This window comes from Triturus cristatus, chromosome 9, assembly GCF_964204655.1.
Source record: "Triturus cristatus chromosome 9, aTriCri1.1, whole genome shotgun sequence".
NCBI lineage: Eukaryota > Metazoa > Chordata > Amphibia > Caudata > Salamandridae > Triturus > Triturus cristatus.
The window spans coordinates 1246135332-1246162119 of NC_140592.1; the positions used below are offsets into that span (position 1 = coordinate 1246135332).

At 45.4% G+C, this 26788-nt stretch overlaps 1 protein-coding gene across 5 annotated transcripts in view; it reads right to left on the bottom strand.

The window, feature by feature from the left end:
- NOVA1 (NOVA alternative splicing regulator 1) overlaps positions 1 to 26788 on the bottom strand; it is a 590029-nt gene that overhangs the window by 125358 nt on the left and 437883 nt on the right. For 4 of the 5 annotated variants that reach the window (XM_085627353.1, XM_085627355.1, XM_085627356.1 and 1 more), the window contains exon 4: positions 9252 to 9323. The exons of the other annotated variant lie outside the window; for it this stretch is intronic. In XM_085627353.1, coding sequence (XP_085483479.1) covers positions 9252 to 9323 — 72 coding nt within the window. The remainder of the gene's footprint in view (positions 1 to 9251; positions 9324 to 26788) is intronic. 5 annotated transcript variants of the gene reach the window in all.

The following is a 26788-nucleotide window of genomic DNA, read 5'->3' on the forward strand; positions in this document are numbered from 1 at the left end:
GAAAAAAGGGAGGCTATCTATTTGAGAACTGGTCATTGTATTCCATTTGTGTGGAGTCCGGCAACGAGTGTGTGATGGGAGACAGTGCCAAAGGCGGCAGAGAGATCAAGGAGGATGAAGGTGGCAGACTGTCCATGGTTGAAGATGGTGCATATGTCATCTGTGGCAGCGATGAGGGCTGTTCCGGTGCGGAGGTTGTTTTGGAATCCTGATGGTGAGTCATCCAGGAGTATGTGGCAGTTTTGGTGGTCAGTGAGGTTTCTGTTGTTGGTCTCCTCAATGACTGTGCCTGGGAAGGGGAGCAGCGAGATGGATTGATAGTTGCGGATTACTTCGGGGTCGGCTGAGGGTTTTTGAGGACGGTGACTTCGGTGTGCGTCCAGCTATCAGGGAAGGAGGCTGTCTTGAGTGAGGTGTTGATGATGGAAGTGAGTGCAGTGCTGATCATGGCTCTCCCCAGGTTGTAGATATGGTGGGGACTGGGGTCTGTGGGTGCCCCTGAGTGGACTGTCTTCATTATTGCTGCAGTGTCCTCCATGGATAGGGGGTTCCATGATGTCAGTTGGTAGTCTTTGGTTCATGGGGTTAGCATGCTGGGAAGGTTGATGAGTGGTGGTTGAGGTTCGAAGTTGCTGTAGATCTTGGTGATTTTTTCATGGAAGAAGTCTGAGAGGTTTTTAAAGAGTTCTTGTGAAGGGGTGATGGTGTTGGTTGCAGCTGTCTGGTTGGCGAATTAATTGAGAATGCCAAACAATTCCTTGTAGTTATTCGAGTTAGATTTGATTCTCAGTGTCAAGATCTTTTTCTTGGGCTCTTTCACTTGATGGTGATAGTTTCTAACTGTGGTATTGTAGAGGTTTCTTTCAGTGGTTCCTTGAGTGGTTTTCCATTACTTTTGAGTTGTTTACAAACTCTCTTGGTCAGTGCTGTACCAGCTAGCTTGTTTGTTGGGTCTTTTGGGTTTGGTGTTTTTCAAGGGCACCAAGCTATTGGCGCAGGTTGGAGGGAGTTGAGCCATTCTATTTATGTAACTGCGAGAGGCTGGCCTGCTATATGATGTCCACTAATGTAAGTGGGGACCTTGCACCAATCCAGACAACCCTTATGGTGGTTTATGAGGTCTCAGACAACCTTAGAAAGCTATACAAGTGGTAGGTGTGGAGAGTAGCCTTCAGGCTTAGTCTTGAAGGAGTGTAAAGCATCTTGTTTTACCAGAATGCAATGTTATAGTATAGATTAAATGAAAAGAGAACCACACAGCAGTTATAAAAATATGTATTTATTATATAACACTATCTAGTACGTTACAGTATCTCCTACATTGAGATAGAAACAAAGCACATCATACTTTAGCAAAGAAATCACAGTAAATAGCATTAATACACAGCGGGCCCGGGTTGGGGGGGCAAACCATATACTAAGAAAGTGGTAGAAGAACCAAGACTCGAGTCAGGACAATGTCGAGAGGAAGTAGAATTGCTGGGACCCCAAGTAACCACCCAAGGTGAGTAGATAGGGACCCCATGGAGTGCGTGTGCAGTGGGTGAACACAACCGTGTGCTCCATACAAGTCTATGTGCAAGTCGTGGTTTGGATTTAAAGTGATTAATGGCCCTTGCCAGTGGACCCTGAAGAAATGCAGGACTACAGCAATGATCACAAAAACAGAGACAGACAAGTCAGATGGTGGCAATTACACCAGTTTACCGCCACACCAAAAAGACGCAAGGGTCAAGCCTATTAATAGGATCTTGCTTGAACTAAGGGGCAGAAGGATGTGTGAATTCAACCAGAAGCAAGCAGATTTTTACACTTCAGATGGGTTCCCAGAGAAATATTGGATTCACGCCACACTGACCAACCTAGATCCCCTCCATCCATCACAAAGTCTTCAAAGACAGCATAGGGGCACGTAGAGACCACCTACTACCTCACGTACACCGTTTGCCCCCAATTGTTCGATATTGTAAATAGGTGTCATTTTCTTTGCAAAGAAAACAGAAAAGTGTAAATTGCAATATAACCATGTTCACAGTTGGACATTCTGTACTTTACATACCTTCTCTAACATGTACTTGCTCTGCCTCAGCTGTCAGCTATTAGCATTGACCCACATTTCATGTTGTTACCCAAGGTGGATACTACTTCCTTCTTACACAGTTGGCAAATACCGCTGACCATCTTCCCATTAACAGGATGTATCTGCTTAGTCTGTACAGAGACTACTTAAGAATTCGACCAAGGGGGGGGGCATGGTTTGTGCCCAAGGAAGATAGCGGCGCTTCCCTGACTCGGCAGAGGACGGCGGAATGACAACGGGAATTTTCTGAAGTAACACGAGGCGTGCGCTCACTATTTTCAGCGAGCGGGTGTCATCATTTTTTAACATTGCAAACCTCACATGAGCCTTACTTATTTTTGCTACATAACGTTTCATCTTACTTCACACACTCTTCAACTACATCCTATTTTTAGTCAATTCTCTACTTTTGTATGCTCTAACCGTTTGAATACGTTTCATACAATGTTTTGCCTCTCTGCTGGTTTACATTTATTCAATTAAATAAAAGAGAGTAATGCACTTAACTTTACTATTTAGATGCTCGTGCGCTCCTCATATACCTGCATTTTAATGTTATGTGTACTCCATGAATTCTTTAATACTCAGCTTGTGCCTTTTCTTTCAAGTGGCCTCAGTATATAATTAATGGATGTGCTATTGATTTCTAACATTTGTGGGTGCTTTAAGTAAAACTCTTCTTCTGCAAGCACCTTTTAAAGCACTTATCTCTGGTCCACTCCAGCTCGACGCTCAATTCTTCCAAATGGAAGTGCCTCTGACTTCAACACATAAAACGGCGTCTTCATCCCTCGCTAATGTCTCTTCGGCAGCTACTTAAGCAACAACTAAAAGACTAAATAAGGATCCCCCTTCACGCCGAAGCAGACTTCATCGGTTTCCATGGATCTTCTTTTGGAAGAGATCCAATTTTAAGGCCATTTGTTGAAGAGACAAATACCACAATACAATTTCTAACAGACGGTTGGGAGAAACTAGAAGAAAGAGTTATCAAAGTCAAACATAGTGTTGAGACGCTACACTCATCATATGCTGAAACCGAGGCTCTTCACTCTCAAGTCATAGCTCTACAAAAACAGGTTGAAAACCTCTAACATAGAAATAGGAGGAACAACCTTCGTATCTATGGCATTGCAGAGGGTTCAGAAGAGCCAGACCCCATCTCTTTTTTCCAAAAGATCTTGCCAACAATGCTTAATCTACCTGAGGGTACTACACTCAATATTCAGCACGCCCATTGACTTGGTCCGACGCACTCAGGATCTTCCAGCAGAAGAAAACCATGAGGTTTTATATTGTACTTTTTGGAATACACAGACCTCCTCAAAGTTTTAACAGGGGCAAGGCTTATGAAACGGATCTCCTTTTCAGGACATCAACTCTTCTTCTCTCAAGATTACGCAAAATCCACAGCAGATCGACGCAGAGAGTTCCTTGCAATGAGACCAGCACTTCGCTCCATTGGAGCTCGATTTGGTTTGTTTCATCCGTGCATTTTCAAAGTTACTTTCAATATTAATACCACAGTTTACGGAGATCCGACCAAGTTAAGAAGTTTTCTCAATATTCATTCTTCAGACCGAATGGACACCACAAGCACGCACTTCAGATAAACCTTGTTATGTGGCTTAATCATATATAGCTTTAATTACTAATGTACTATTACATATATAGATACATAGCTTATGCTACATAGAAATGTTTCGGTTTGCATGCTTTAATTCATCTTTAGATCTCAAGTTGTAATTTTGCAACATGTTCCTTTATACTGCGATAACTTGTAGTATAATTTGATAATGTTAATTATTTCTTCTTTTTACAGGCTCGTCTCAGTTTGTCCGATTTGTACGTCTTACATGTTACTCCATCCTGAAGTCTTCCCCGACTCACCTCATGGAGTCTGGACGTCCCATCGTTCCATGTGGCCTCACCCCCACCCCCCCACCACACTCATTGTCTTGAATTTTGTGTAGGTATGGTCTCTTTGTTTTTATATCTTTTCAGTGTAATCACATCATTTCTATCTCTATCTTTCTTCCCCTCAGACCCTATTTTACACAGTGTTCACTTCCTTTCTTATATTCTTCCGTATTTCACTTCTATGTTTACTATTCTTTGATTCACCTCTCTCATGCACATCAATCTTTCCTGTATCTCGTTTTGTGTCCCTCTTTCTTTATATACTCTATCCTTTCTTTTTCTTTCAATTGGTTTTCACATTCAATACCTTCGTACTCAATATAAGCTTTTTTCCAATACTTTATATTCTTATTGTTGCTGAATTTTTTGAAAAACATATTGTTCACACTGTACAAAGTTTTATTGGTTCACTTATGTTTTTATTACTTCTAATTCACACATGTTTTTAAATATTGTCTCATGGAATGTCAGAGGCTTGAACTCCCCCCGTTAAATGACAGAGAGTCTTGATGCTAACATTGTATTACTACAAGAAACTCATCTCACTGAAAGCGAATTACTAAATCTCAAAAGAAATTGGGTTGGTGATGTTATTTTCTCGTCAGGAGACGGTAAAAGGAACGGGGTCATAACTCTCTGTCACAAAGCACTGAAAGCTCAGCTTGTCTCTCAAGAATCCGACACAGAAGGTAGATGGGTTTTCACAAACCGCTTGTTAGGAAAGACCTCCTTGTCCTTGCTCAACATTTATGCCCCCCTACCAATGACGCCAGTTTCTGGTCATGCATTTCTCAATTGCTACTCAAGTATCCGTCAGATAACTTCATCCTTGCAGGCGACTGTAACCAAGTGATGGATCTGTTTATTGACAGAAATTCTGAATCCCACTTTAACTCAAATGCATCGCACAAAGCTTTTATACAAACTATTAAACAAAGGAATTTATTAGAATCCTGGCGCCTTTGTAACCCACCCACAAGAGAATATTCTTTTTTCTCCCATTCACACCAAACACAATCCCAAATCGACCCCATTTTTATTTCACAAAACGTTTCCTAATCCCTACGCTCTGCTGATATAGGCCCTATACTTATTTCAAATCACACCCCTGTTTTGATTCAATTGGACCTTTTGAGCCACTCCACATCACCAAAAAAATGGTGCTTCAACAACACCTTACTTCTCGACCCTAATTTTATCTCGTCTTTTGTCTTCTTCTCTCAAGATTTTTTCTCTATTAATTTAAGGAAATATGTCTCCTTTCACACAGTGTGGGATGCTTTCAAAGCTACTACTCAGGATTTCATTATTAAATTTATGTCAAACAAACGCAAAGCTTTCCGCATAACACATAACACACTTCTTGATAAGATTAAAAAGCTTGAACATTCCTTGTATACCTCCAAATCAAAGGAATCTCTTAAAGATCTTATTAGTGCAAAGATCCCCTTTAATGAATCTACTACTAAACAGGCCTCCTTATATTTACTAAAATACTCAGCGAAGTACTAGGGTGGCCAAAATAAATCAGGCAAACTTCTAGCCAATTATCTGAAAATTAAACAACAAAAACTTCATATTGATTCTATTATAGATGATGACCAAATACCAACATTCAAAGACCCTGATATTCTCCAAGAATTTGTACACTTCTATAAGTCTCTTTACACACCAGAATATGCACCTTCAGATATGGACCTTTCCCACTACTTTTCCACAATGCAAAAACACACTAACCCCCAAATAGATTTAACAACACTGGAATCGGATCTTACACAAACAGAATTACTGAATGCTTTAAAAACCCTTAAAAAAGATAAAGCCCCTGGCCCTGACGGCTTTACAGTGTAATTTTACTTACACTTTGCTCATATACTACTCCCACACTTACACACTCTCATTTCTTCCTTTATCACCTCTGTAAGTCCATTGTTTTTTTTTCTGAAGCCCTGATCTGTATAATACCGAAGGCTGATAAGGACCTACGCTTTTGTAAAAACTATAGACCCATTTCCTTAGTCAACGTGGATTATAAAAAAAAATCCAAAGCTTTAGCCCCAAGATTTGAACCACATCTTCCCCTGTTGCTTGGCAAGAAACAATCCGGTTTTGTCAAAGGTCGCAACATCACGGACAACACATGTTTATTCTTTGACATTTTATCCAAATTATCACACTATTCGGATTCTTTGGCAGCAATCATGTTAGACGCGGAATAAGCCTTTGATCAAGTTTATTGGCCGTTCATGTTCCATGCTCTCAAATGGTTCGGGGTTTGGACCAAAAATCACTTCCTTAATTGCCCTACTTTACTCGGAACCCAAAGCTGCAATATCAACTAATGGTCTCATTTCTCCTAACTTCAATCTCAAACGAGGTGTTCGTCAAGGCTGCCCCTTATCCCCTTTTCTTTTTAATTTGGCCATAAAACCCTTCCTGTCAAAAATCCGCCAAAATCACTCCATCACAGGCTTTGTCTCGGACCCTCAACAAATTAAATTAGCAGCATACGCTGACAATATTTTTGTTTTTCTCTCTCAACCACAATCCTCACTCACTGCCTTCTTAGGAGAAGTGGAAGATTACTGTCTGGTGTCAGGCTATAAATTAAACAAAGGAAAATGTGAGATATTACCCTTAACCAACTACACCTTCAAAGACGATTTTAAGATTTTCAATTTCACCTGGAATTCTAAACATATAAAATATTTTGGCATCTGGTTCTCTCCCTCTATAAAAACATCAATCACTATAAACGTAGATAAATGTTCTGCCAAACTTAAAACACTAACTGCAAGATGGCATCCCCTCCATCTTTCCTGGTGTGGTCACTTGGACACTAATAAAATGATGCTGACATCTATAGTTTTGTATATCCTTTCTAACATACCAATATCCATTCCATTTAACGCCTTTCAAAAAATCAACTCCATTCTAACTTCCTTTTTATGGAATGCTAAAAAGTCAAGAATGGCGTTACAGAAATGAACAAGTCCAAAATCCGAAGGAGGGATCAACTTTCCTCATTTCTCCAATTATCATAAAGCCTTCCAACTAAGACAATTATCAAATTGGATCACTAATCAACCTGAAAATAGGCCTCTTTGGGTGGATCTCGAGCTCTCATTTTTAACCCCATTCTCATTTCAGGAATATCTCTCCTTTACCCGCAAGCCACAACAACTCTCTACTCCCATAATTAAGCAATCATGTAAACTATTATCCAATGCACCTCATTTAGCTACACAGAACTCAGAAACTCTTCTTAACTCCACAATCTGGCATAACAAACAGATCCTTCTTAACAGAACACCTATATACTGGTAGGTTTGGAGGAATAAAGGTCTACTTTGAATGAATGAATGAATGAAAGACGATTTATACCGCGCAAACTAAGCCCAAAGGCATCAAGGTGCCTAACAATACGATCAAAACAACAGAAACCCAGTTCACGGATATGCCCTAACAAAAGCCAGGTCTTTAATGCTTTTCTGAACAGAGAGACAGAAGGTAGAGCTTTGATTTCCATGGGGAGAGCATTCCAAAGCTGAGGAGCCAAATGAGAAAAAGACCTTCCTCCCCACCTGACTCTCCTAAATCGGGGCACAGATAACAGATTCTTACCTAAGGAGCGAAGATTTCTAGAGGGGACATAGGGTACAAGGAGGTCCTTGACCCCTCCAGCTCCCTGCCCGGAGATTGCCCTATGCGTAAGGCTAAGAATCTTAAAAGTAATCCTGGCGGAGATAGGAAGCCAATGAAGGCTCTTCCTAACAGTAGCCGAGGAAAGCCTCGGATCATCCGTCACAAATTTGGCAGCTGCATTCTGGACAATTTGTAGCCAACTTTTTGACCAAGGCTCACCCATTCAATTTACACAACTACCAACTCTTTATCATTTGCCTCCTTCATTTAAACCTAAATTTCTGATTTTGAAGAACGTAATAACTGAAGCATATGCTAAACTTACAACTTCACCCCCCTCACAATCCCAACTCCTCTTCCCATGGCACAATCTCTTGCTCATAAACCCCAAGGCCTCCAATATCTATTCTCGTCTAATGGCACCGCCTGAAAATCGACACAAAACCAAAGTAGAACTCTCATGGGAATCTGATTTGGAAACGAACTGGCCTATTACTCTGTGGAATAGAATTTGGACGAAACTCAGGAAATCCTCTAGAGCGGCCAGCACAACACAAACACTTTTCCTTATTTATAACCGGTTATTTTTTACCCCAGTTTACCTAAATAAGATACACAACACAAATCCTAACACATGTTGGACATGCTCCCAAGGGGACGCTGACTTCAAACACATGCTATTCACATGCACACCTGTTTTTAAATTTTGGGAACAAGTTTGGCACCAAATTAACATTATTTTTCATACCACAACACCCCTAAGCCTTACCAACATTTTCTTGGGTAGCTTAGTGCCGGAATGGGGGAAAAGTCAATCCCAGCTAAAACTCATTGATCTGCTATTGGCTGTAGTGTTCCAACAGATATCAAAAAAATGGAAAGACTCGTAAATTGTCCTATTTAGCATGGTGGTATGCTGTATGCCATGATCATCGCTTAGATACAGCCCTCGCTCACCCTATCTCTTTAGCTACGAAGAGATTACACCTTTGGTCCCCCCTCACACAATTTCTAAATACAACAGCAAAGAACACTTCTTCCCTTGCTCCCTCAATGCAAGAAGTTTACCAAGCCTCCCTGACTTCCTACTGTTTGTTTATATATAATCCTGCTTAACTTGTCATTCCCTATTATACCCTTTCAACTGTGTATTTTTGACATGTACTGTTATTTGCAATTCCTGTGAACCTTTGAATGTATTCATATCATCTTCTAAGTTATTCTTTTATTACCGTGAAGATTTTTGTATAGCACTAGCATTCTTAAGTATTCTTTCCTGTCTTTACGCATTGGTAAATGATTGTATGTACAAAGTATTGTTTTCTCAATCACTTTAATTTTTCAATAAACCTTTACTTGAACTTTAAAAAAAAAGAATTCGACCAAAACATGCGTTACTCTGAGCAATGCATCATCCTCTCAAATAGCTAGTTTTTAAACGACCAGCTGCAACTGTTTTGGGGTGATTTAGCTGTTGAGTGCATGGCAAGCAGCAGTTAAGAAGTGCTGTGAGGATGGGTGCAGGTATGTAAATGGAAAACACACAATGCTTTCACCTCGCCATGCTGCCCGAGAAACGAAGGGTAGAGATGAAATGATACTGTACCTGATTAGCTCTGGAGGTGGTCATGGGATCAGATGGAGAGGGTTTTGGGCTACTTGGTGAAGATGGCAATGTCTGGGAATAAAGCAGGGCATGAGCAAATCAACAATTTTTAAAATAAACACTTTGAAAATAACAAAAATGAACAGCATGAAAAGCAAGTACAAATGTCACTAAAAATAATGCAAAATATTCACTGTCATATCTAATCAACTTGACAAATAGCATTGTGAAGGATTTAAATGCTATACAAAGATTTAGACGATAGATGTTTACTTTATGCCAATAAAAGTGATCAAGCGTGTAAAACAATTGTTCCTTCTAAAAAATAAGTCTCAGAAAATGTGACTTGAAAGAGGTTCTATAAGGCTATCAAGAATGACGTTTTTAAGGAAATTAAAGAACGATGGAGCTTATCAATAAGCATGTTCAAAACTCCTCTTTAACAAATCACGTTCCATAAACACTGTGCAATTTGAATTTCCAGATTTACAGCTGGAATCAGGACACCAGGTGCTACTACAACACCCTACTAGGGAGTTAAAGGGCAGACACTAGCATACATACAAGCAAATGGTCCAACTACGGAATGTTAGACATAAAGATGAACTGAAATGCATATCCTGATATTAGGATTCGAGTCTTAAGTTTCAATACCCACGTAGTTGAGGCAATAATTATGTCCTAGCCTGATGGCTTCCTCGGATACCTTTCTTCTCAGTTGTTTCCCTCCTGCCTATACTAAGCTGCATCGTTTCAATGTATGTGCACTCAAAAGCTTGCTATTATTAACATCAATATCTTTAAATCTCAGCAGTGAGTTCAGGGAGTAGCTAGTAATGGTGCAGCATGTGTAGTGGCTCATTTGACCCTAATCAGTGGTAGTTTTTACTAACGCACCAGGGATGGAGGCCCACATTCCATGCTTGCATTAGGGCCCACAGTGTCCTTGCTACCCCGCCAAGCGAGTTTAACACCAGTTTTTAAATATTATTACTCTAGATGTCATTTTGCCTAAGAATCATCAGCCTTACCCGCTCCCCAGGCTTCCCACTTGCTCCATCTCTCATGAAGCAAGGACCTTCCACTGGAGAATTCAGACCTATCTCCGACAGGAAAACCTCTTGAAGGCTTCGCGCAGCCATCAGAAGCCTTCATTTTGATGGAAAATGCACACCCTGCCTTCAGTCTCTGCATCTCAGATGCCATCAGTTCCCCAACAGTACAGAATGCCAGTAAAATCATTCTACTAACCAGGGTCTCAGACGGTTTACTAAACAGTTTCATACACTATACTTAAAAACACTCTTCCTGGAACACAAATGAAAGAACACACACACACATACTATTATACACTGACAACTCAAGTCTATATGGAACATCAATCAAAAATGCTGACATTTTACCTTTTCTCTTGCCGACTCAGGTTGTCTCTCGAAAGAACTTTAAGGAACTTGTCTGAATATAAAAAGTCTGGAAAATCATCTGATCACAAGACTACTGCAACGCGTTGGCTGACCACGCAAAGACAGATACTGATTTCCAATGCACTGACAAACTTTGACACAGTTAGCCTCACTCCCAGACTCTGACACAGTCCCTCCCTTTGCGTATTACCATTCTTTATCCAGCTATACAACACCAACTTCCTGACAATTGTTGCTTCCAGCTGCAATTCAGGATCCCAAGCAAGCAGACCCTTGCTCGCCAACCTTCCCTAGGAGGTTTGTCACTACTTCCCTCTGTATCGCTGACATTTCCATGGTTAAGAGGATCTACCCAAGTGCCCTTGAGGAGCACCTACATGAGGTCTCTCCTGAAGAAATCCATGCTTAGCCAAACAATCCAAACAACTACAGACCAATGGCTGATGGACCACCACTGAGTAATCAGATCACTAATGCTGTATTCACCAAGCTCAGTGACTATATTGATGGCCAGCAGTTCCTCTGTGAAGTCTAGATGAGCTTTCACACATTACATGACACAGAATCTTCTACTGTTTTACTCAGCACTCTAAAACTAAAGTGGTCAAGAATGGAGTTGCCATCCTGCTACCTCTAGTGTATGTTTTCATACAGCTGATCACCCCTCACTATTTAGATGCATCAGGGATATTGAAATTCAGCATTAGGCTTTTGACTGGATTTTCTCTATCCTCTCTACTACTGTGTCCAGCGGGTTCTATGTTTTCTCCAATCCTTTTAAACAGCTACCGCAGGTCTCTGCTTGTTGCATCTAGACCTTTTTCCTAACCTGTTACAAGTCCGAGGATGACACTCACTTTCTGTTGAAACTGGCTCAAACCCAGATCTTGCCTCTCCACTGTCGGAGGCAAAGTTGGTGACATATGAAACACAGCACCCTGTTCATCAACATGCAGAGTGGGAATCCCTGTTGTGTACTGGGAGTTGCCTTCAAAGCCATCTCAAGCTGCTTGTCAAGACCTCCTTCCATTAATGAAGAACCTTCAGCAAAATGTCTCCTTTCCTTGGTTTCCCTCATAAGGTCCATTCAACCAGTGTCCATGTGATTGCTGGTCCTCTTGGATGCTTAGGACCACTTTATACAATAAGTCCACAAAAAATCTCCACAATTACATATTCCAGCAATCACCCGTGAAACATTTCCTACAACCTGCACGGTCTTTGGAACTGTACTTGTAAGAAAGATTTCTTTTAAGGGAATTTACATTTTGATTGAATGTATTGTTGAGAGAGGATATCCCAAGAGAATACTCAAGAATGCTTGTGAACAGGCTTGCCCTATAGAGACTCCTTTGTCCCCTAAAGACAAAGATGATCACATGAATAGATTTATTTTTGTAACCAAGTTCAGCCAGGCAGTAACAACATTAAAAAAAATTAAAATACTAGCCGCTACTAGGGCATTTAACAAACTTTGGACATTACATTAATGAGATCTTTATTTACCTTCAAGAGTGGTCAAAATATTAGGGAAGATCCTAAATGAACCATACCTCTTCGTCATCAGCATTTTGGGATCTTCCATCTATTGCTGGATACTATAAATGGGAACAATGTGGAGCCTGCACATGTTTTGTGATCGCTAAGATCTTTGGAGATGGTTATTTTGAATTTACCTTTAGGGATCACACCAATTGAAACTCCTCAGGTTTATGCAATTTGGTGCCCGTGTTTTAAGATGTGATTTGGGCAAACAACACAGAAGGTTAAGGCACTCATCCTTGAACACAAGAGAATATTCAGATGCCATATGGCCAATGCTCCTCTAGTGCAGCATTTGAAGGAGCATAATCAAAGAGTGGACGACTTTGTGTTGCGAATCACTAAACTGGTAAACATTGACCCACAAGGTGCCATCCTTATCATGGGAATGACATTGAGAGAATGTAGATGGACAGATCATCTGGAACGTGCGAAATATGCTTGAATAAATCAGTGGAACTGATGTTCCAGATGCACATGACATAATCTGTTATTTTTATTATCATTTTATGATGCTGTTTTGATCTTGTTTTCTTCTTTTAAATGCCATGTTATTGTAAAAATGTGTCCACTTGATAGCGAGATATCCTTGTTTGCCTCATATGCCATATATCTGAATGTGTGGCCTTCAGTCTTCATAATCAGCATGGGCTTAAGGTACATATACATTTTTCGATGTCAATGCCCCTCTTTCTTTTTACACTGCGTTTCACTAACTCCCTCCTCCCCTCCAGAGTGACGGGGAAACAATTCCGTGTGTTTTTATTTGACATTCACTTTTCAGTTCTTTTTTTTTTTTTAACGTTTGGTCATTTATGTTTTGGCACGCATGGCTTATGGGTGCTGTCATTTCACATTATGCCATTCTTGTTATCAAAGTCCCCACTGTCTGAGCTACTGATAATGTCGGATGCGATGTTGCATTTACAATCTTGCTGCTCAGTTACTGTTTGTGGCTATGGTTTTTCTGCCCTTATTTTTTGTTTCCCATTTATAACAGTTAATTTCCACTGTCTCAAGTTTTGACTGCTATGAGGCTCTTCCAGTTTTGTATGGAGTTAATCTTTGTTTACCCAAGTGATAAACAAAGTAGGCCCGGATGCCACATGTGACCCTTCTGCCCTGGCCAACAGCAGAGCTTTGTCCTTGTTTACTCAACTCGGCACTAACATTAAATAGATGTTAGTAAAACAGGCAATCATTTATTCAAAGGTTAGTTCCAGTTACAGAAAGGAAGTAACAAGGGTGCCATGCACCGCTTAACTGCAGGAACACCTACATTTTGAAATAAATCTTTCAGCAAACTTGTAAAAATATGATGTCTCTTCGAAATTCAAAAAGTATATTTCATTTACATGAAAAACCGTTTCACCTTACATCAGATTATATCAGTGCATTAAAAGCATTTTTTTTTAAACAGTGATAGTTTTGAAACATGAATTTTGAAACATTTATGCTTCCCTCTTACCCCCATGACAACAATGTCAGTAATGCACTAAGAGGCAAGTCAGTTGCTATCTGCATCCTTGGGTGGCTGGGGTTGAAAACAAGTTACTTACCTGTAACTTTGGTTCTCCAGTATTGGTAACTTTCATCCTTCTGCCTCCTGTCCCCTGCACATGCTCAGGAAAATCTTCAAAGGGGCGCCATCAGCACCAGACACACTCTCACCAAGGTCCTTATCACCAGCCACCTGGACTACGGCAACTCCCTCTACATGGGAATCACCTCACAACTACTAAACAGATTCCAGACCCTCCCTAACACAGCAGCCAGGCTCATCCTCAACCTCCCGAGACAGACCCACATCACATCCCACCTCAAATCTCTGCACTGGCTCCCCATCAGCAAACAATGCCAGTTCAAACTTCTCACCCACGTTTACAAAGCCCTACACAACAAGAGACTGGCATACCTCAATAACAGGGTGAACTTCCACTAACCTACCAGTATACCACTCCTCATCCCTCTTCTTGGCCCACACACCATACATTAGCAGGAGCGGTGGCCGTCCCTTTCACACCTGGCAGCCAAATCCTGGAATGGCCTCCCTCTCCATCTCCACATAGCCCCCACCCTGCAGTTCAGGAAGGACATAAAGACCTGGCTCTTCCACTAATCCATCTCAGCAGCAGCAACCTCCCCATCCCCAGCATCTGGATACCATCAAGAGTGATAAGCAGCGCTTTACAAATCCCATTTGATTGATTGATATTTTCTTAGCATATTAGCCGTGAGGGAGCGACCCTTGACCTTGTTAGGTAGGTCGCTCCCCCTCCGCACAGCACCGCCTGTGCATCCTGTCCTTGCCCCAGCTGCCGCTGCTGAGGAAAGATGAGGCCCTCCTCAACCCGCAGGCTACCACCTGCGCCTCATCCCTGGTGGCCAGTGGTAGGCCTTAGGTCTGTCCTATTGTCGGTGTCATTCATTGTACTGCCCTTATCGTTTTCTTTTTTGCTGTCTGTGACTGCTGTCTGTCTTCCCCCCTGTGCCTATATTTTCTTCTGTACCCTTCTTTCCTTCTGTTCCCATCGTCACCCCCGTGATTCTGTGCCCGTTTTCCTTCTGTGACCCCCGTGATTCTGTGCCTGGTTTTCCTTCTGTGACCCCCGTGATTCTGTGCCCGTTTTCCTTCTGTGACCCCCGTGATTCTGTGCTCGTTTTCCTTCTGTGACCCCGGTGATTCTGTGCCCGGTTTTTCCTTCTGTGACCCCTGTGATTCTGTGCCCGTTTTCCTTCTGTGACCCCTGTGATTCTGTGCCCATTTTCCTTCTGTGACCCCCGTGATTCTGTGCCCGTTTTCCTTCTTTGTCCCCCGTGATTCGGTGCCCGTTTTCCTTCTGTGACCCCCGTGATCTGTGCCCGGTTTTCCATCTGTGACGCCCGTGATTTTGTGCCTGTTTTCCTTCTGTGACCCCCGTGACACTGTGCCCGTTTTCCTTCTGTGATCCCCGTGATTCGGTGCCCTGTTTTCCATCTGTGACCCCCGTGATTCTGTGCCCTTGCCTTCCGTGATGTTCACCGCTCCCGTTCCTGCCGCTGCGTCCCCGCCCCCCTGACTGCCCATTCGCTGCCCCTACCTCCCGCCTCCCAGCTGCTCCTCCCTCCCTCTTCCCCATATATGGCGGCCGCTGCGCCCATCCGTGCCTGGACCGCGCCCAGTGCCAGGACCCCTAGCCCCCGCGAACGCCACGACGCCCGCCTCTGTTACGACTCCAGCACCCTCCAGGCACCCAACACCGGACGATCACGCACCTGCTGCCTGGCTGCCCCGAAGCGCACCCAAGGGCCCTTCTCCTGCCGGAACTGCAGCTTCACCAGCATCCGGCCTGCCAGCCCACCTACCAAAGAACCCAACCACCTCAGATGCATCCTTCTCAACACCCGCTCCGTGCGCAAACACGCCGTGGAACTCTGGGACCTACTGGACTCCAACACCCCAGACGTCGCCTTCCAGACGGAGACCTGGCTGAACCCCTCCTCGGCACCCGACATCGCCATAGGCATCCCGGAAGGCTATAAGATCACCCGCAGGGACCGCACCAATGGAGTAGGAGGAGGAATGCCATCGTCCACAGGAACACTCTCAAAGTCTCAACCAACACCGACGACACCCTCAGCACCACCGAACACCTGCACTTCCAGATCCACACCGATCCCAACACCACCCTTAGCGGAACCCTCATCCACAGACCCCCCGACCACGAGCACAGGTCAGAAACTCCATCACTGACCTCGTCAGCACACACGCCCTCGCCTCCACGGACTACATCCTCCTCGGGGACCTGAACTTCCACCTCGAGAACAACAATGACACCAACTCCTCCACTCTGATCGACAACCTCGCCAACCTCGGACTCAGACAACTCGTCACTACACCCACCCACTCCGCCGGCCACACACTTGACCCCATCTTCTCCGCAAGCTCCCACGTCTCCTTCAACCTCACCACCGAGCTCCACTGGACCGATCACCGCTGCATCCACTTCACCTTCTGGAAACCCACCACGCACCACCGCACCCAACAGATGCCGTGCCGCTGCTGGAGCAAAGTCACGGAAGACCTGCTTTCCACCACCCTCGCCCGGAGCCCACCCGCAGATCCGACCAACCCCTACACCACCGCTCGCAACCTCAGACAGTGGATCAACGACTGCGCCAACACCCTCGCCTCGCTCAAGAAGCCCTCCAACACCCACACCAGTAGGAAATCCAGCTGGTTCACCGTAGACCTCCAGGCCTCCAAGCGAACCTGCCGAAAACTCGAAAAAAACTGGATCCGTGAACGAACACCGGAAAGCTACACAGCCCACAAGAACGCCACCCGCAGACACCACCACCTCATCAGATCCGCCAAAAGGACCTCCTTCAAAGACCGCCAAGACAACAATGCACACAACAGCAAAGAGCTCTTCAACATCGTGAAGGAACTCTCCAACCCCAGGTCCAACACCAACGACATCCCACCTTCACAAGACCTGTGCGACTCGCTGGCCACCTTCTTCCATCGTAAGATCGCAGACATCCACGACAGCTTCAACGCCGTCACCACCCCGGCAACCACTGAGACCCCCGCTCCCACGACCTCCACCCGCACCAACCGCCTGATCGCCTGGACCAACATCAACGATGACTACACCATCAAGATCATGAACACCGTCCACTCCGGATCCCCGGAAGACCCCTGCCCACACCACATCTTCAACAAATCCAGCAGCACTATCGCACCCCATCTCTGGAAAGCCATCAACATCTCCTTCGAGACAGCGACCTTACCGGAGAGCTGGAAGCATGCAGAGATCAACGCCTTACTCAAGAAACCCAAGGCAGACCCCATGGACCTCAAGAACTTCCGATCCATCTCCCTGCTCCCGTTCCCGGCAAAGATCATCGAAAAGGCCGTCAACAAACAACTGACCAGCTTCCTCGAGGAGAACAGCATCCTGGACCGGTCCCAGTCCCGGTTCCGCAGCAACCACAGCACCGAAACTGCCCTCATCGCCGCCACCAATGACATCAGGACCCTGCTAGACAACGGAGAAACCGCGGCCCTCAACCTCCTGGACCTGTCAGCCGCCTTCGACACGGTCTGCCACCGCACACTACGAACACCCCTCTACGACGCCGGAATCCAAGAGAAGGCCCAGGACTGGACCTCCTCCTTCCTCTCCGGCAGAACACAGAGCATCTGCCTACCCCCCTTCCGCTCCGAAGCCACCGGGATAATCTACGGGGTACCCAAAGGCTGATCCCTCAGCCCAACGTTGTTCAACATCTACATGGCACCACTCGTCCACATCGCCCGACGGCACGACCTCAACATCATCTCCTACGCCGACGACACCCAGCTGATCCTCTCCCTCACCAAGGACCCCCACACCGCCAAAACCAACCTCCACGAAGGAATTAAGGCCGTTGCCGACTGGATGAGGAACAGCCGACTGAAGCTGAACTCGGACAGGAGGTCCTCATCCTCGGATCCACCCCCTCGGCCTGGGACGACTCCTGGTGGCCGACTGCACTAAGAACACCCCCAAAACCCACCGACCAGGCACGCAACCTAGGGGTCATCCTCGACTCTACCCTCTCCATGACGAAGCAGGTCAACGCCGTCTCCTCCTCTCCTTCAACATCCTCCGAATGCTTCGCAGGATCTTCAAGTGGACCCCCACCGAAACAAGAAGGACGGTCACTCAGGCCCTCGTCAGCAGTAGACTGGGCTACAGAAACGCACTCTATGCAGGAGCTCCGGCCAAACTCCTGAAACGGCTTCAACGCATCCAGAACACCTCCGCACGCCTAATCCTCGACATCCCTCGCCGCAGCCACATCACACCCCACCTGAGAGACCTGCACTGACTCCCTGTCAACAAGAGGATAACCTTCAAACTCCTCACCAACGCACACAAGGCACTCCACAACACCGAACCAACGTACCTCAACAGCCGACTCAGCCTCTACACCCCCACTCGCCAGCTCCGCTCCGCAGACCACGCCCTCGCCACCATTCCCCGCATCCGAAGAGTGACCGCCAGCGGCAGATCATTCTCCCACCTCGCCGCCAAGACATGGAACACCCTCCCCATCCGCCTATGGCAGACCGAAGACCTTCTGACCTTCATAAGACTTCTCAAGACCTGGCTCTTCGAACAGTAGCAGCTCCCCCCCCCCTAGCGCCTTGAGACCCTCACTGGTATGTAGTGCGCTTTACAAATGCTATGATTGATTGATTGATTGATTAAGCCAATAGCACTAAATGCTGGATTACGCTTCTCATGTAATTACGCATAATTATGAGTACTTTTGCCGTAATCACCCAAGAGAGAATTACACCAGTTATGCCCACCCCTAGTTTTAATCTGTACTTTGGGTTTCCACATATGACAAGGCCTGGATGGAGCTTGGAAGTTTCACTCCACGGAATTCTAAGGAGTTACTGAAAAACTCCGCCAAATTCCATTGAGTTCCGCTAGTGGGCTGAGGCAGAGTGTTCCAAGACTCCTTTTTGTATAAATTGGTAAAGCCTTAAAGAAGGAACGCCTTGAAGGGCAAAGATAAAAACTCTGGAATATAACACGCAAACCCGTGGCTCATGTTTTTCTGGCCAACTACATGCTGTTGTTGTCAGCTCCCGCCTCAGCACTGTTTTCCATCCCAGTTTCCAGGAACAACTAATCTTAAAAAGCAAAGCGCGGTCGTCTTCCTCCCAAAATCACCTACCTGAAAGCCCTGATGCCCCTTGAGAAGCTCTACTCAGGTGGCAATAACAAGATTTGGGTAGGATGGGTCAGAGAACAGGGGAGAAACCTTCTTGATCTTTTGGGTCTAAAATAAAATGCAGGGCCTTCTAAATCAGTGAAGCGATTTGAGGCACCAGACACCAGAACCTATTGAAGTGTGTGTCATGGGACAGAGTACGGGAAACATGATAGGGGAGAGCAGCGGTCACCGTGATTCAAAAGGAACCAGGAGTGAAGCTGAGACAAGAGGAACAGAGGGACCCTTCGAGAGCCTAAGACATGCCCCTACACCAGCAGGCACCAACAGAGTGTAATGCTACCCCAATAACTACCACTTCTGTGCCTCCTGCTCACCCCCAGAGTTAGAAGTTGCCCGCCATACATGCAATACCACACCAGCAGGCTCCTGAAAGAGTGCCATGTCTCCTTTACCAACTAGCACTGCTCAAGCAGTCACCCCTACCAAGAGTACCAAGTCACCTTCACAACCAGCACTGTTACAGCAGGTGACCATCGCAAAGAGGCAATTCACCGCGACACCCATTTCTCTCACACACACGACACACAAAATCAGCACTACTACACCAGCTGGTACCACAGAATGTGTGAATTCAGGGCAGAGCACCCTGCATCACTCTGTAATGTACAATTATGTGACCCAAACTGGGGAACATTGGTGGGCTTTGGCCATAACAAAGAACAGAGAAATGTAAACACGGACGGAAGCACAACAGTGCGAAACCGGCAATGAATACCATTGGAAAGTTGCCAAACAAAATGATACTGTCCATGGCATGCACAGGAAAACCAAGCCTTTGGCTCTTCACTTTTATTCGCTGCAGCGCAGTTGATTGAACAGTCGTGAAGTGATTTCTCATAGGGGTACTGTTTACTTTCGAAAGAGCAGTCGTTCCTCTCCGCCTTGAAAGTGCTGTTGTTCCTCTTCGCCTTGAAATAGCTGTAGGCATAATGCAGCGAGCAGTTAAACTCTTGGGAGGCAGAACTACTGTAAGAGGAAGTATGCTCCTCTGCTGTGGATGGCAAGGATGGCCAGTCACAAAGTGCTCCAGCGGGAAAGGGTTTAGGTAAATCATAACATCCGTTCTCCGCCTTCCCGAATCCCTCCAATACACCTGAACCACCTGAGCTGTGCCTACCACGCTGCTGCAGCTGCAACCCAAGTAGTGAGCAAGAGGACGAGGTGGCCTGTAAGCGATGTCATCATGCCAGAGTGTCCCTATTCCTGCACACAGTTCTGACCGACACAAGGTCTAGTGGTTGCAGTTTGCCATGCACGCCTCGCACCAGGACCCGGATTTCCTGTGAGGTGGCGGTCATAGAAGAAGCACTGAAAGGGAGGGAGTGGGAAAAGGGAGAAACCAGCTGAAGCAAGTCCGGCCTCCACTGGCCTCTTGCACACATGCAGTGGCGCTCTACTGGTGTAGTGTAGTGGCATTTATTGAATGTCTGACAGAATATCGACGGACAGAAAATCGACCTACAAAAATATCGATGTCAAAAATATCGAAGTCCTATCTACATAATGGTAAGTACAAAAATATCGGGGAGGAAATATTGTTGTCAATATCGATGTTAAAAATATCGTTTTTTTAAATGTTTGAATAATAATGTAAAATGATGTCAATAATACATATAAATAAAAGAAACATAGTTAAAAATATTAAAACATGTTTAAAAAATAATATCTAATACACATATTGTTAATATAAATTAAACATATAAATATAAATTAATATATATACTTACTGCACATAGTGCAACAGTAGGGAAAGTGTTGGATAGCGTAGGGGTACAAATTACTATTCCCACTCTAGTGAGTGCAACAGTAGGGAAAGCATTGGATAGCGTAGGGGGAAAAATTACTATTCCCACTCTAGTGAGTGCAACAGTAGGGCAAGCATTGGATAGCATAGGGGTAAAAATTACTATTCCCATTTCAGTGACTGCAACAGTAGGGAAAGCGTTGGATAGCGTAGGGGTTAAAATTACTATTCCCACTCTAGTGAGTGCAACAGTAGGAAAAGCATTGGATAGCGTAGGGGTAAAAAGAACAATAGTTACTTACCTGTAATCTGTGGTTCTCCAGTATTGGTGTCTTTCATAGATTCACATGCCTGAATCATTCCCCGTCGTCGGAGTGGGAGTCCCACGGTACATAAAAAAGCAATAATTATGCATATACCAAACAAAAAACCCTGGTAACCTGAACCAGGAAGTAAAGTAGCCTAAGCTACAAGGGAAAAAACTTCCACAGCTATGACTATCACTGTCATTATATACAGTCCAAACTGCAGCCAATCAGGCGACAGCACCCACCAGAATGTTCTCCTCAGAGGCTCAGGCTGTCAGATTTTCTCGCACAGGAGTGAAGTAATATACCATAACCTAAAAAGCCTCTAAGGGGAGGTGGGCGGGTTGCATGGGAATCTATGAAAGACACCAATACTGGAGAACCACAGATTACAGGTAAGTAACTATTGTTCTTCTCCAGTATTTGGGGTGTCTTTCATAGATTCACATGCCTGAATCAGAGTAGATAGCAGTACATAACCTTATGCTCATAAGACGCAACTTTTTATATATATATATATATATATAGACCATATACATTATGAAACAGTATAACCATACAGAAATACACATGTGTTTCAATTTATGCAAAACAATTTCACATTACAAAAAGCGTCTTATAAAAGCATAGCGGAGGAGGGAGAACAGAGGCTCACCTTATTTGAAAAGATTACGTAGAACAGCTTGTCCCACTGAACCATCCGCATCACTTGCAGCTTCCAAACAGTAGTGTCTGGTAAACGTATGGCAGCTGGACCATGTTGCCGCTTTACAGATCTGGTGAAGAGGCACACCGGCGAAAAGAGCTGTAGATGACGAGATTGCTCTCGTAGAGTGTGCTCTTGGGGTCGCTTGTAATGGTCTTCCAGCTTGATCATGGCATAAACAAATTGCAGCTGAGATCCAACGAGCTATGGTTGGCTTTGATACTGAATGGCCTTGACGTGATCTGCCATAAGCTACCAAGAGCTGGTCCGATTTGCGCAGTGGTGCTGTACGTTGTAAGTAAAACTTCAGACATCTCTTGATGTCTAGGGAATGCAAGGCCCTTTCTGCAGCTGTTTGCGGATTTGGGAAGAAAGTTTTCAAAACTATGGGTTCATTAAGATGGAAATCCGTCGGGACCTTTGGCATAAATTTTGGATTAGTGCGCAGCACCACAGAATCAGATGTGAATTGCAGAAAGGGTGGATGAATAGTGAACGCTTGCAGGTCACTAACCCTTCTTGTAGAAGTTAGAGCCAATAATAAAGAAACCTTCCAAGAAAGGAACTTTAGATCCGCCTTGTGGATGGGCTCGAAAGGATGCCTCATTAGTTGTGAAAGCACTATATTAAGGTGCCAAGAAGGAGGCGGATGCCGAATAGGCGGAAACATCCTAAATAGCCCCTTAAAAAATTGTTGGATGACTCTGTTGGAATAGAGAGAGTTAGTACCATCCTGTCGGAATCTTGAAATTGCAGCCAAGAACACCTTCAAAGTAGAGTGGGAAAGACCAGACCTCGCCAATTGTAGAAAGAAAGGCAGAAGTTGTTCCGGCTTTGCGTGGATCGGATGGAGATTAACGGATTGACACCACATGCAAAACCTCTTCCACTTTAGTTTGTAGGTTTTAACAGTTGCTGGTGCTCGAGCATTGGCCAAAACCTCTTGGCAGTCTGGAGGGATATCTAGGTGTGCAAATTCAAGCTGTTGAGGAGCCATGCCGCTAATCTCAGCAATGCTGGGTCCGGATGAAAAATTTGACCGTTCTGAAGGGTCAGAAGACGTGGAATTGGTCGAAGTTTTATGGGCTCGGCCTCTGAGAGGAGGAGAAGCTCTGTAAACCAGTACTGGCGGGGCCACCTGGGAGCAATTAAGATCATGCGGCAAGGCTGTTGTTTGATCTTGCGCAGAACTAGTGGAACCAACGGGATCGGTGGAAAGGCGTAAGCATATATTTGCGACCAATTCATCGAAAAGGCATTCCCCAGCGAGTCCTTGTGGGGAGCCCAACTTGCGAAGAATGGGCATTTGCGGTTCTGGCTGGTCGCAAAGAGGTCTGTATCGGGATGCCCCCATTCGTGAAACACTTCGTCTAGGAATGGTTGGTGTAACTCCCATTCGTGATTCGACGTTGTGGTCCTGCTGAGGGAATCCGCCAGAACATTCGTGATTCCCGGGACGTGAATGGCTTTGAGGTTGATCTTGTGGCGGATCGCCCAATCCCAAATCTCTAGTGCTTGCTGGGATAGGAGGGCTGACCTCGTCCCACCTTGTTTGTTCAAGTAATGCATACTTGTTGTGTTGTCTGTTCTTACAAGTATGCATGCTCCTCGGATGATGGTCTGGAAGGATTTTAGAGCCAGGAATATGGCTCGCAGTTCTAGCAGGTTGATATGCCACTTTCTTTGTTCTAGAGTCCACCTGACGTTGACTGTCATTCCTTGAAGGTTCGCTCCCCAACCCTCGAGGGATGCGTCTGTGGTGACTATGAAATCCGGCATTTCGACCAGAAATGGGCAACCCTCTTTCAAGTGGTCCATCTGACTCCACCATTGAAAGGCCTCTCGCATTCGTGGGGTGATGTGAATGAGATCCTCGAATGACCCTGTGATCTGAAGCCATTGCAGATTGAGTTCCTCCTGCAACAGTCTCATTCTGTACCGACAGTTGGGAATGAGATGAATGCAAGACAAAATCATCCCTAGGAAGGATTTGTATACACGGACTGAAACGCACTCTTTCGAACTTAGAGAGCGTGCAAGATTGCATATCTTGGTTTGCCTTTCTTTTGATACGAAGGCTTTGGCCAGATCCGTGTTCAACGTCGCTCCTAGAAACGTTCTTCTTTGCGAAGGAATTACATGTGATTTCTCCAGATTTGTTGATAGACCCAGGGATTGGAAGAGTAAGAGGCATTTCTGAACATGCTCGGATGCTACCTTGGCGGAACTCGCCTTGATAAGGCAGTCGTCCAGGTACGGGAATATCTGAACTCCCTGCAGACGGAGATGCGCAGTCACTGGCGCTATGACCTTTGTGAAGACTCTGGGTGCAGAACGGAGTCCAAATGGGAGGACTCTGAATTGGAAATCCCTGCCATCCACTCTGAACCGTAGATATTTTCTGTGCCTTGGTAGGATTGGTACATGAAAATAGGCGTCCTGCAGGTCGAGGGTGGCCATGTAATCTCCCATCGAAAGCAACTGCAGAATTTCTTGGAGCGTCAACATCCGGAAAGACATTTTCTTTAGAAATTGGTTGAGGGCGCGAAGGTCGAGAATTGGACGCCACTCTCCTGATTTTTTCCGGATGAGGAAAAATCTTGAGTAAAAGCCCGTTCCCTTTTGTAAGAGAGGGACTTTTTCGATTGCTCCTTTTTGAATCATCAAATTTATTTGGGAAAAAAGCTTCTTGAGATGAGCAGGGGGTGGACCTTTGGGAGGAGAATTTGGCGGAATTTGTGTGAATTCCAGAGCATGGCCTCTGGATATTATATCTAATACCCACTTGTCTGAGGTAATCTTGGACCAATTTGAATAAAAGTGGGATATTTGACCTCCAATTCTTGTACGTGGGAACGGTAGAGATGGTGGCAGGTGGCTGAACTCATTGCTTCTTACCGGACTCTCGTCCGCGAAAGGACTGCTTCTTACGCGACTGCGAATATTGTTGATTTCGCTGTCCGTAATACTGCTGGCGATAATTCTGAGATCTTTGGTTATACTGAGAGGTTTGAAAGGAACGCTGTTGGTTATTACCTCCCCTGCTAGAGAAGGATCCACGTCCTCTGGCTCCCCGGAAGGCAGATTTTCGGAATTGCAAACTACCCAGGGACCTTGCCGTCTCTGTATCCTTCTTTATTGCCTGTAGCGCTTCATCTACATGTGCACCGAACAAGGATTCACCATCAAATGGCATGTCTATAATTTTAGACTGCACCTCCTGGCGAAACGATGTTGATTTCAGCCAGCCCTGCCTTCTCAGCACTGCGGCTCCTGCCAGCTGCGTGAAACCAGTTGATGCCACATCCACTGCTGCGTCGATGATTTCCGCAGACGCATACTCTCCTTCCTGCCGGATCTTTATAGCCTCGGATTTTGAAGGCTCCGGTAACATGTCGAGGAAAGGAGAGATGTCGGACCACATCTGGCGGTCGTATCGCCCTAAAATCGCCAGGGAGTTCGCAGCCCGAACTGTGGTGGCTGCCATCGTAGACACTTTCTTTCCTATTGCGTCCAACCTTCTACCATCTCTATCAGGTGGAGCTGATATGGGCGTTGAAGGATTTCTAGCCCGTCTCTGAGCCGCTTGTGCTATAACCGAGTCTGCCTTAGGTTGACCAATCAGGCATGCTGGTGAATTACTTGGGGCTCTATATTTCTTGTCCAGCCTTGGTAACACTGCTGGAAGAGAATTAGGGGTAGCCATCAGTCTCAATCCCTCCTTCCAAATAAAGTCAATGATTGGGATTGCCCGAACCTCCTTCCTTGGTTGGTCCTTGAAGTCATACAGGAAGCAGTCCTCTTCCTTTGTTTCCATGGGAATCAGGAATCTCTTGGTCGCTCTTTCCATAAGTGAATGGAAATTCCCAATGTCCACCGGGGGAGAGTCCACCGGAGCTGGAGCACTTGGAGAAGGAGTTTGTACTTGGTAATTATCCCACTCCGACATGACAGATTGATCATCTACCTCTCCTTCCTCCCTTTCATCGTCTGAAACCTTCAATTGCCGAGATGGCAACGGAGAAGGTGGTCTTGGTGACTGGAGCGACGACAACTGTACTCGTGGTCTGGGTGTTGCCGGAAGAGATTCCGCCGTTTCCGAAGGAGGAAAACGTCTATAGTAATCTTGCAACATATACTGCAGATTATCAAGTAGTTCCAATGGCATTTGACCAGACGGCACTGGTGCAGGTGGTGTTGGCTGTGGTTCCATATTAGGATGTTCGTACTGTTCATCCTCATCATCCTCATCATCCTCATCTTGATATTTGATGAGAAGCTCCGATGGACTCCTTGCAGTCCGAAATCTCTCATCTTCTTCGGAGTCGTTATCCTCCGATTGTAAAAGTTGCGCCGGTAATTTTAGAGGCGATATAGCCTCTAAAGACGATCCTCTACGCTGAAGAAGCGTAGATGCTGGTGACTTTTGATCAGACACGACAGACGACGGAGTCGCAGTCCATACCTGCATATCCATGCAGGTAGATAGAGAAGGTGGTAACACTCGTGTCGACGGAACCAATCCTGACGTTAAAGCCATTTTCGATGACGAGGCTGTTTTCGTCGATGAGATGGCATCCGTCCACGATGGGACAATCTTCGCCGACGACTATGCCGACAACGAGGCAATCTTCGTTGACGAGGGTGCCGTCGACGGGGCAAGCTTCGTCGACGAGGTCGTCTTCGTCGACGAGGGCGTCGACGCGTCCATCTTCGTCGACGGGGTTTTCTTCGTCGACGAGGTATTCTTCGTCGGCGAAGCAACTGTCGACGGTGCCACAATCTTCGTCGACGGAGTAGACGTCGACGAAGTAGTCGGCGGAGCCAGCTTCTTGATTCTTACCGTCGACGGAACGGAGACGAGAGATGACACTTCCCTCGTCGACGAGATGGGTTTTACACTCACCGAAACCAGCGTCGACGGCGATGAAGCTGATGACATTATCATTGTAGGTCTCGGCGACGAGAATGTAATCGTCGACGTTGAAATCGCGTCGACGATAGTAACTGTCGACGCCACTGCCGTCGACGGC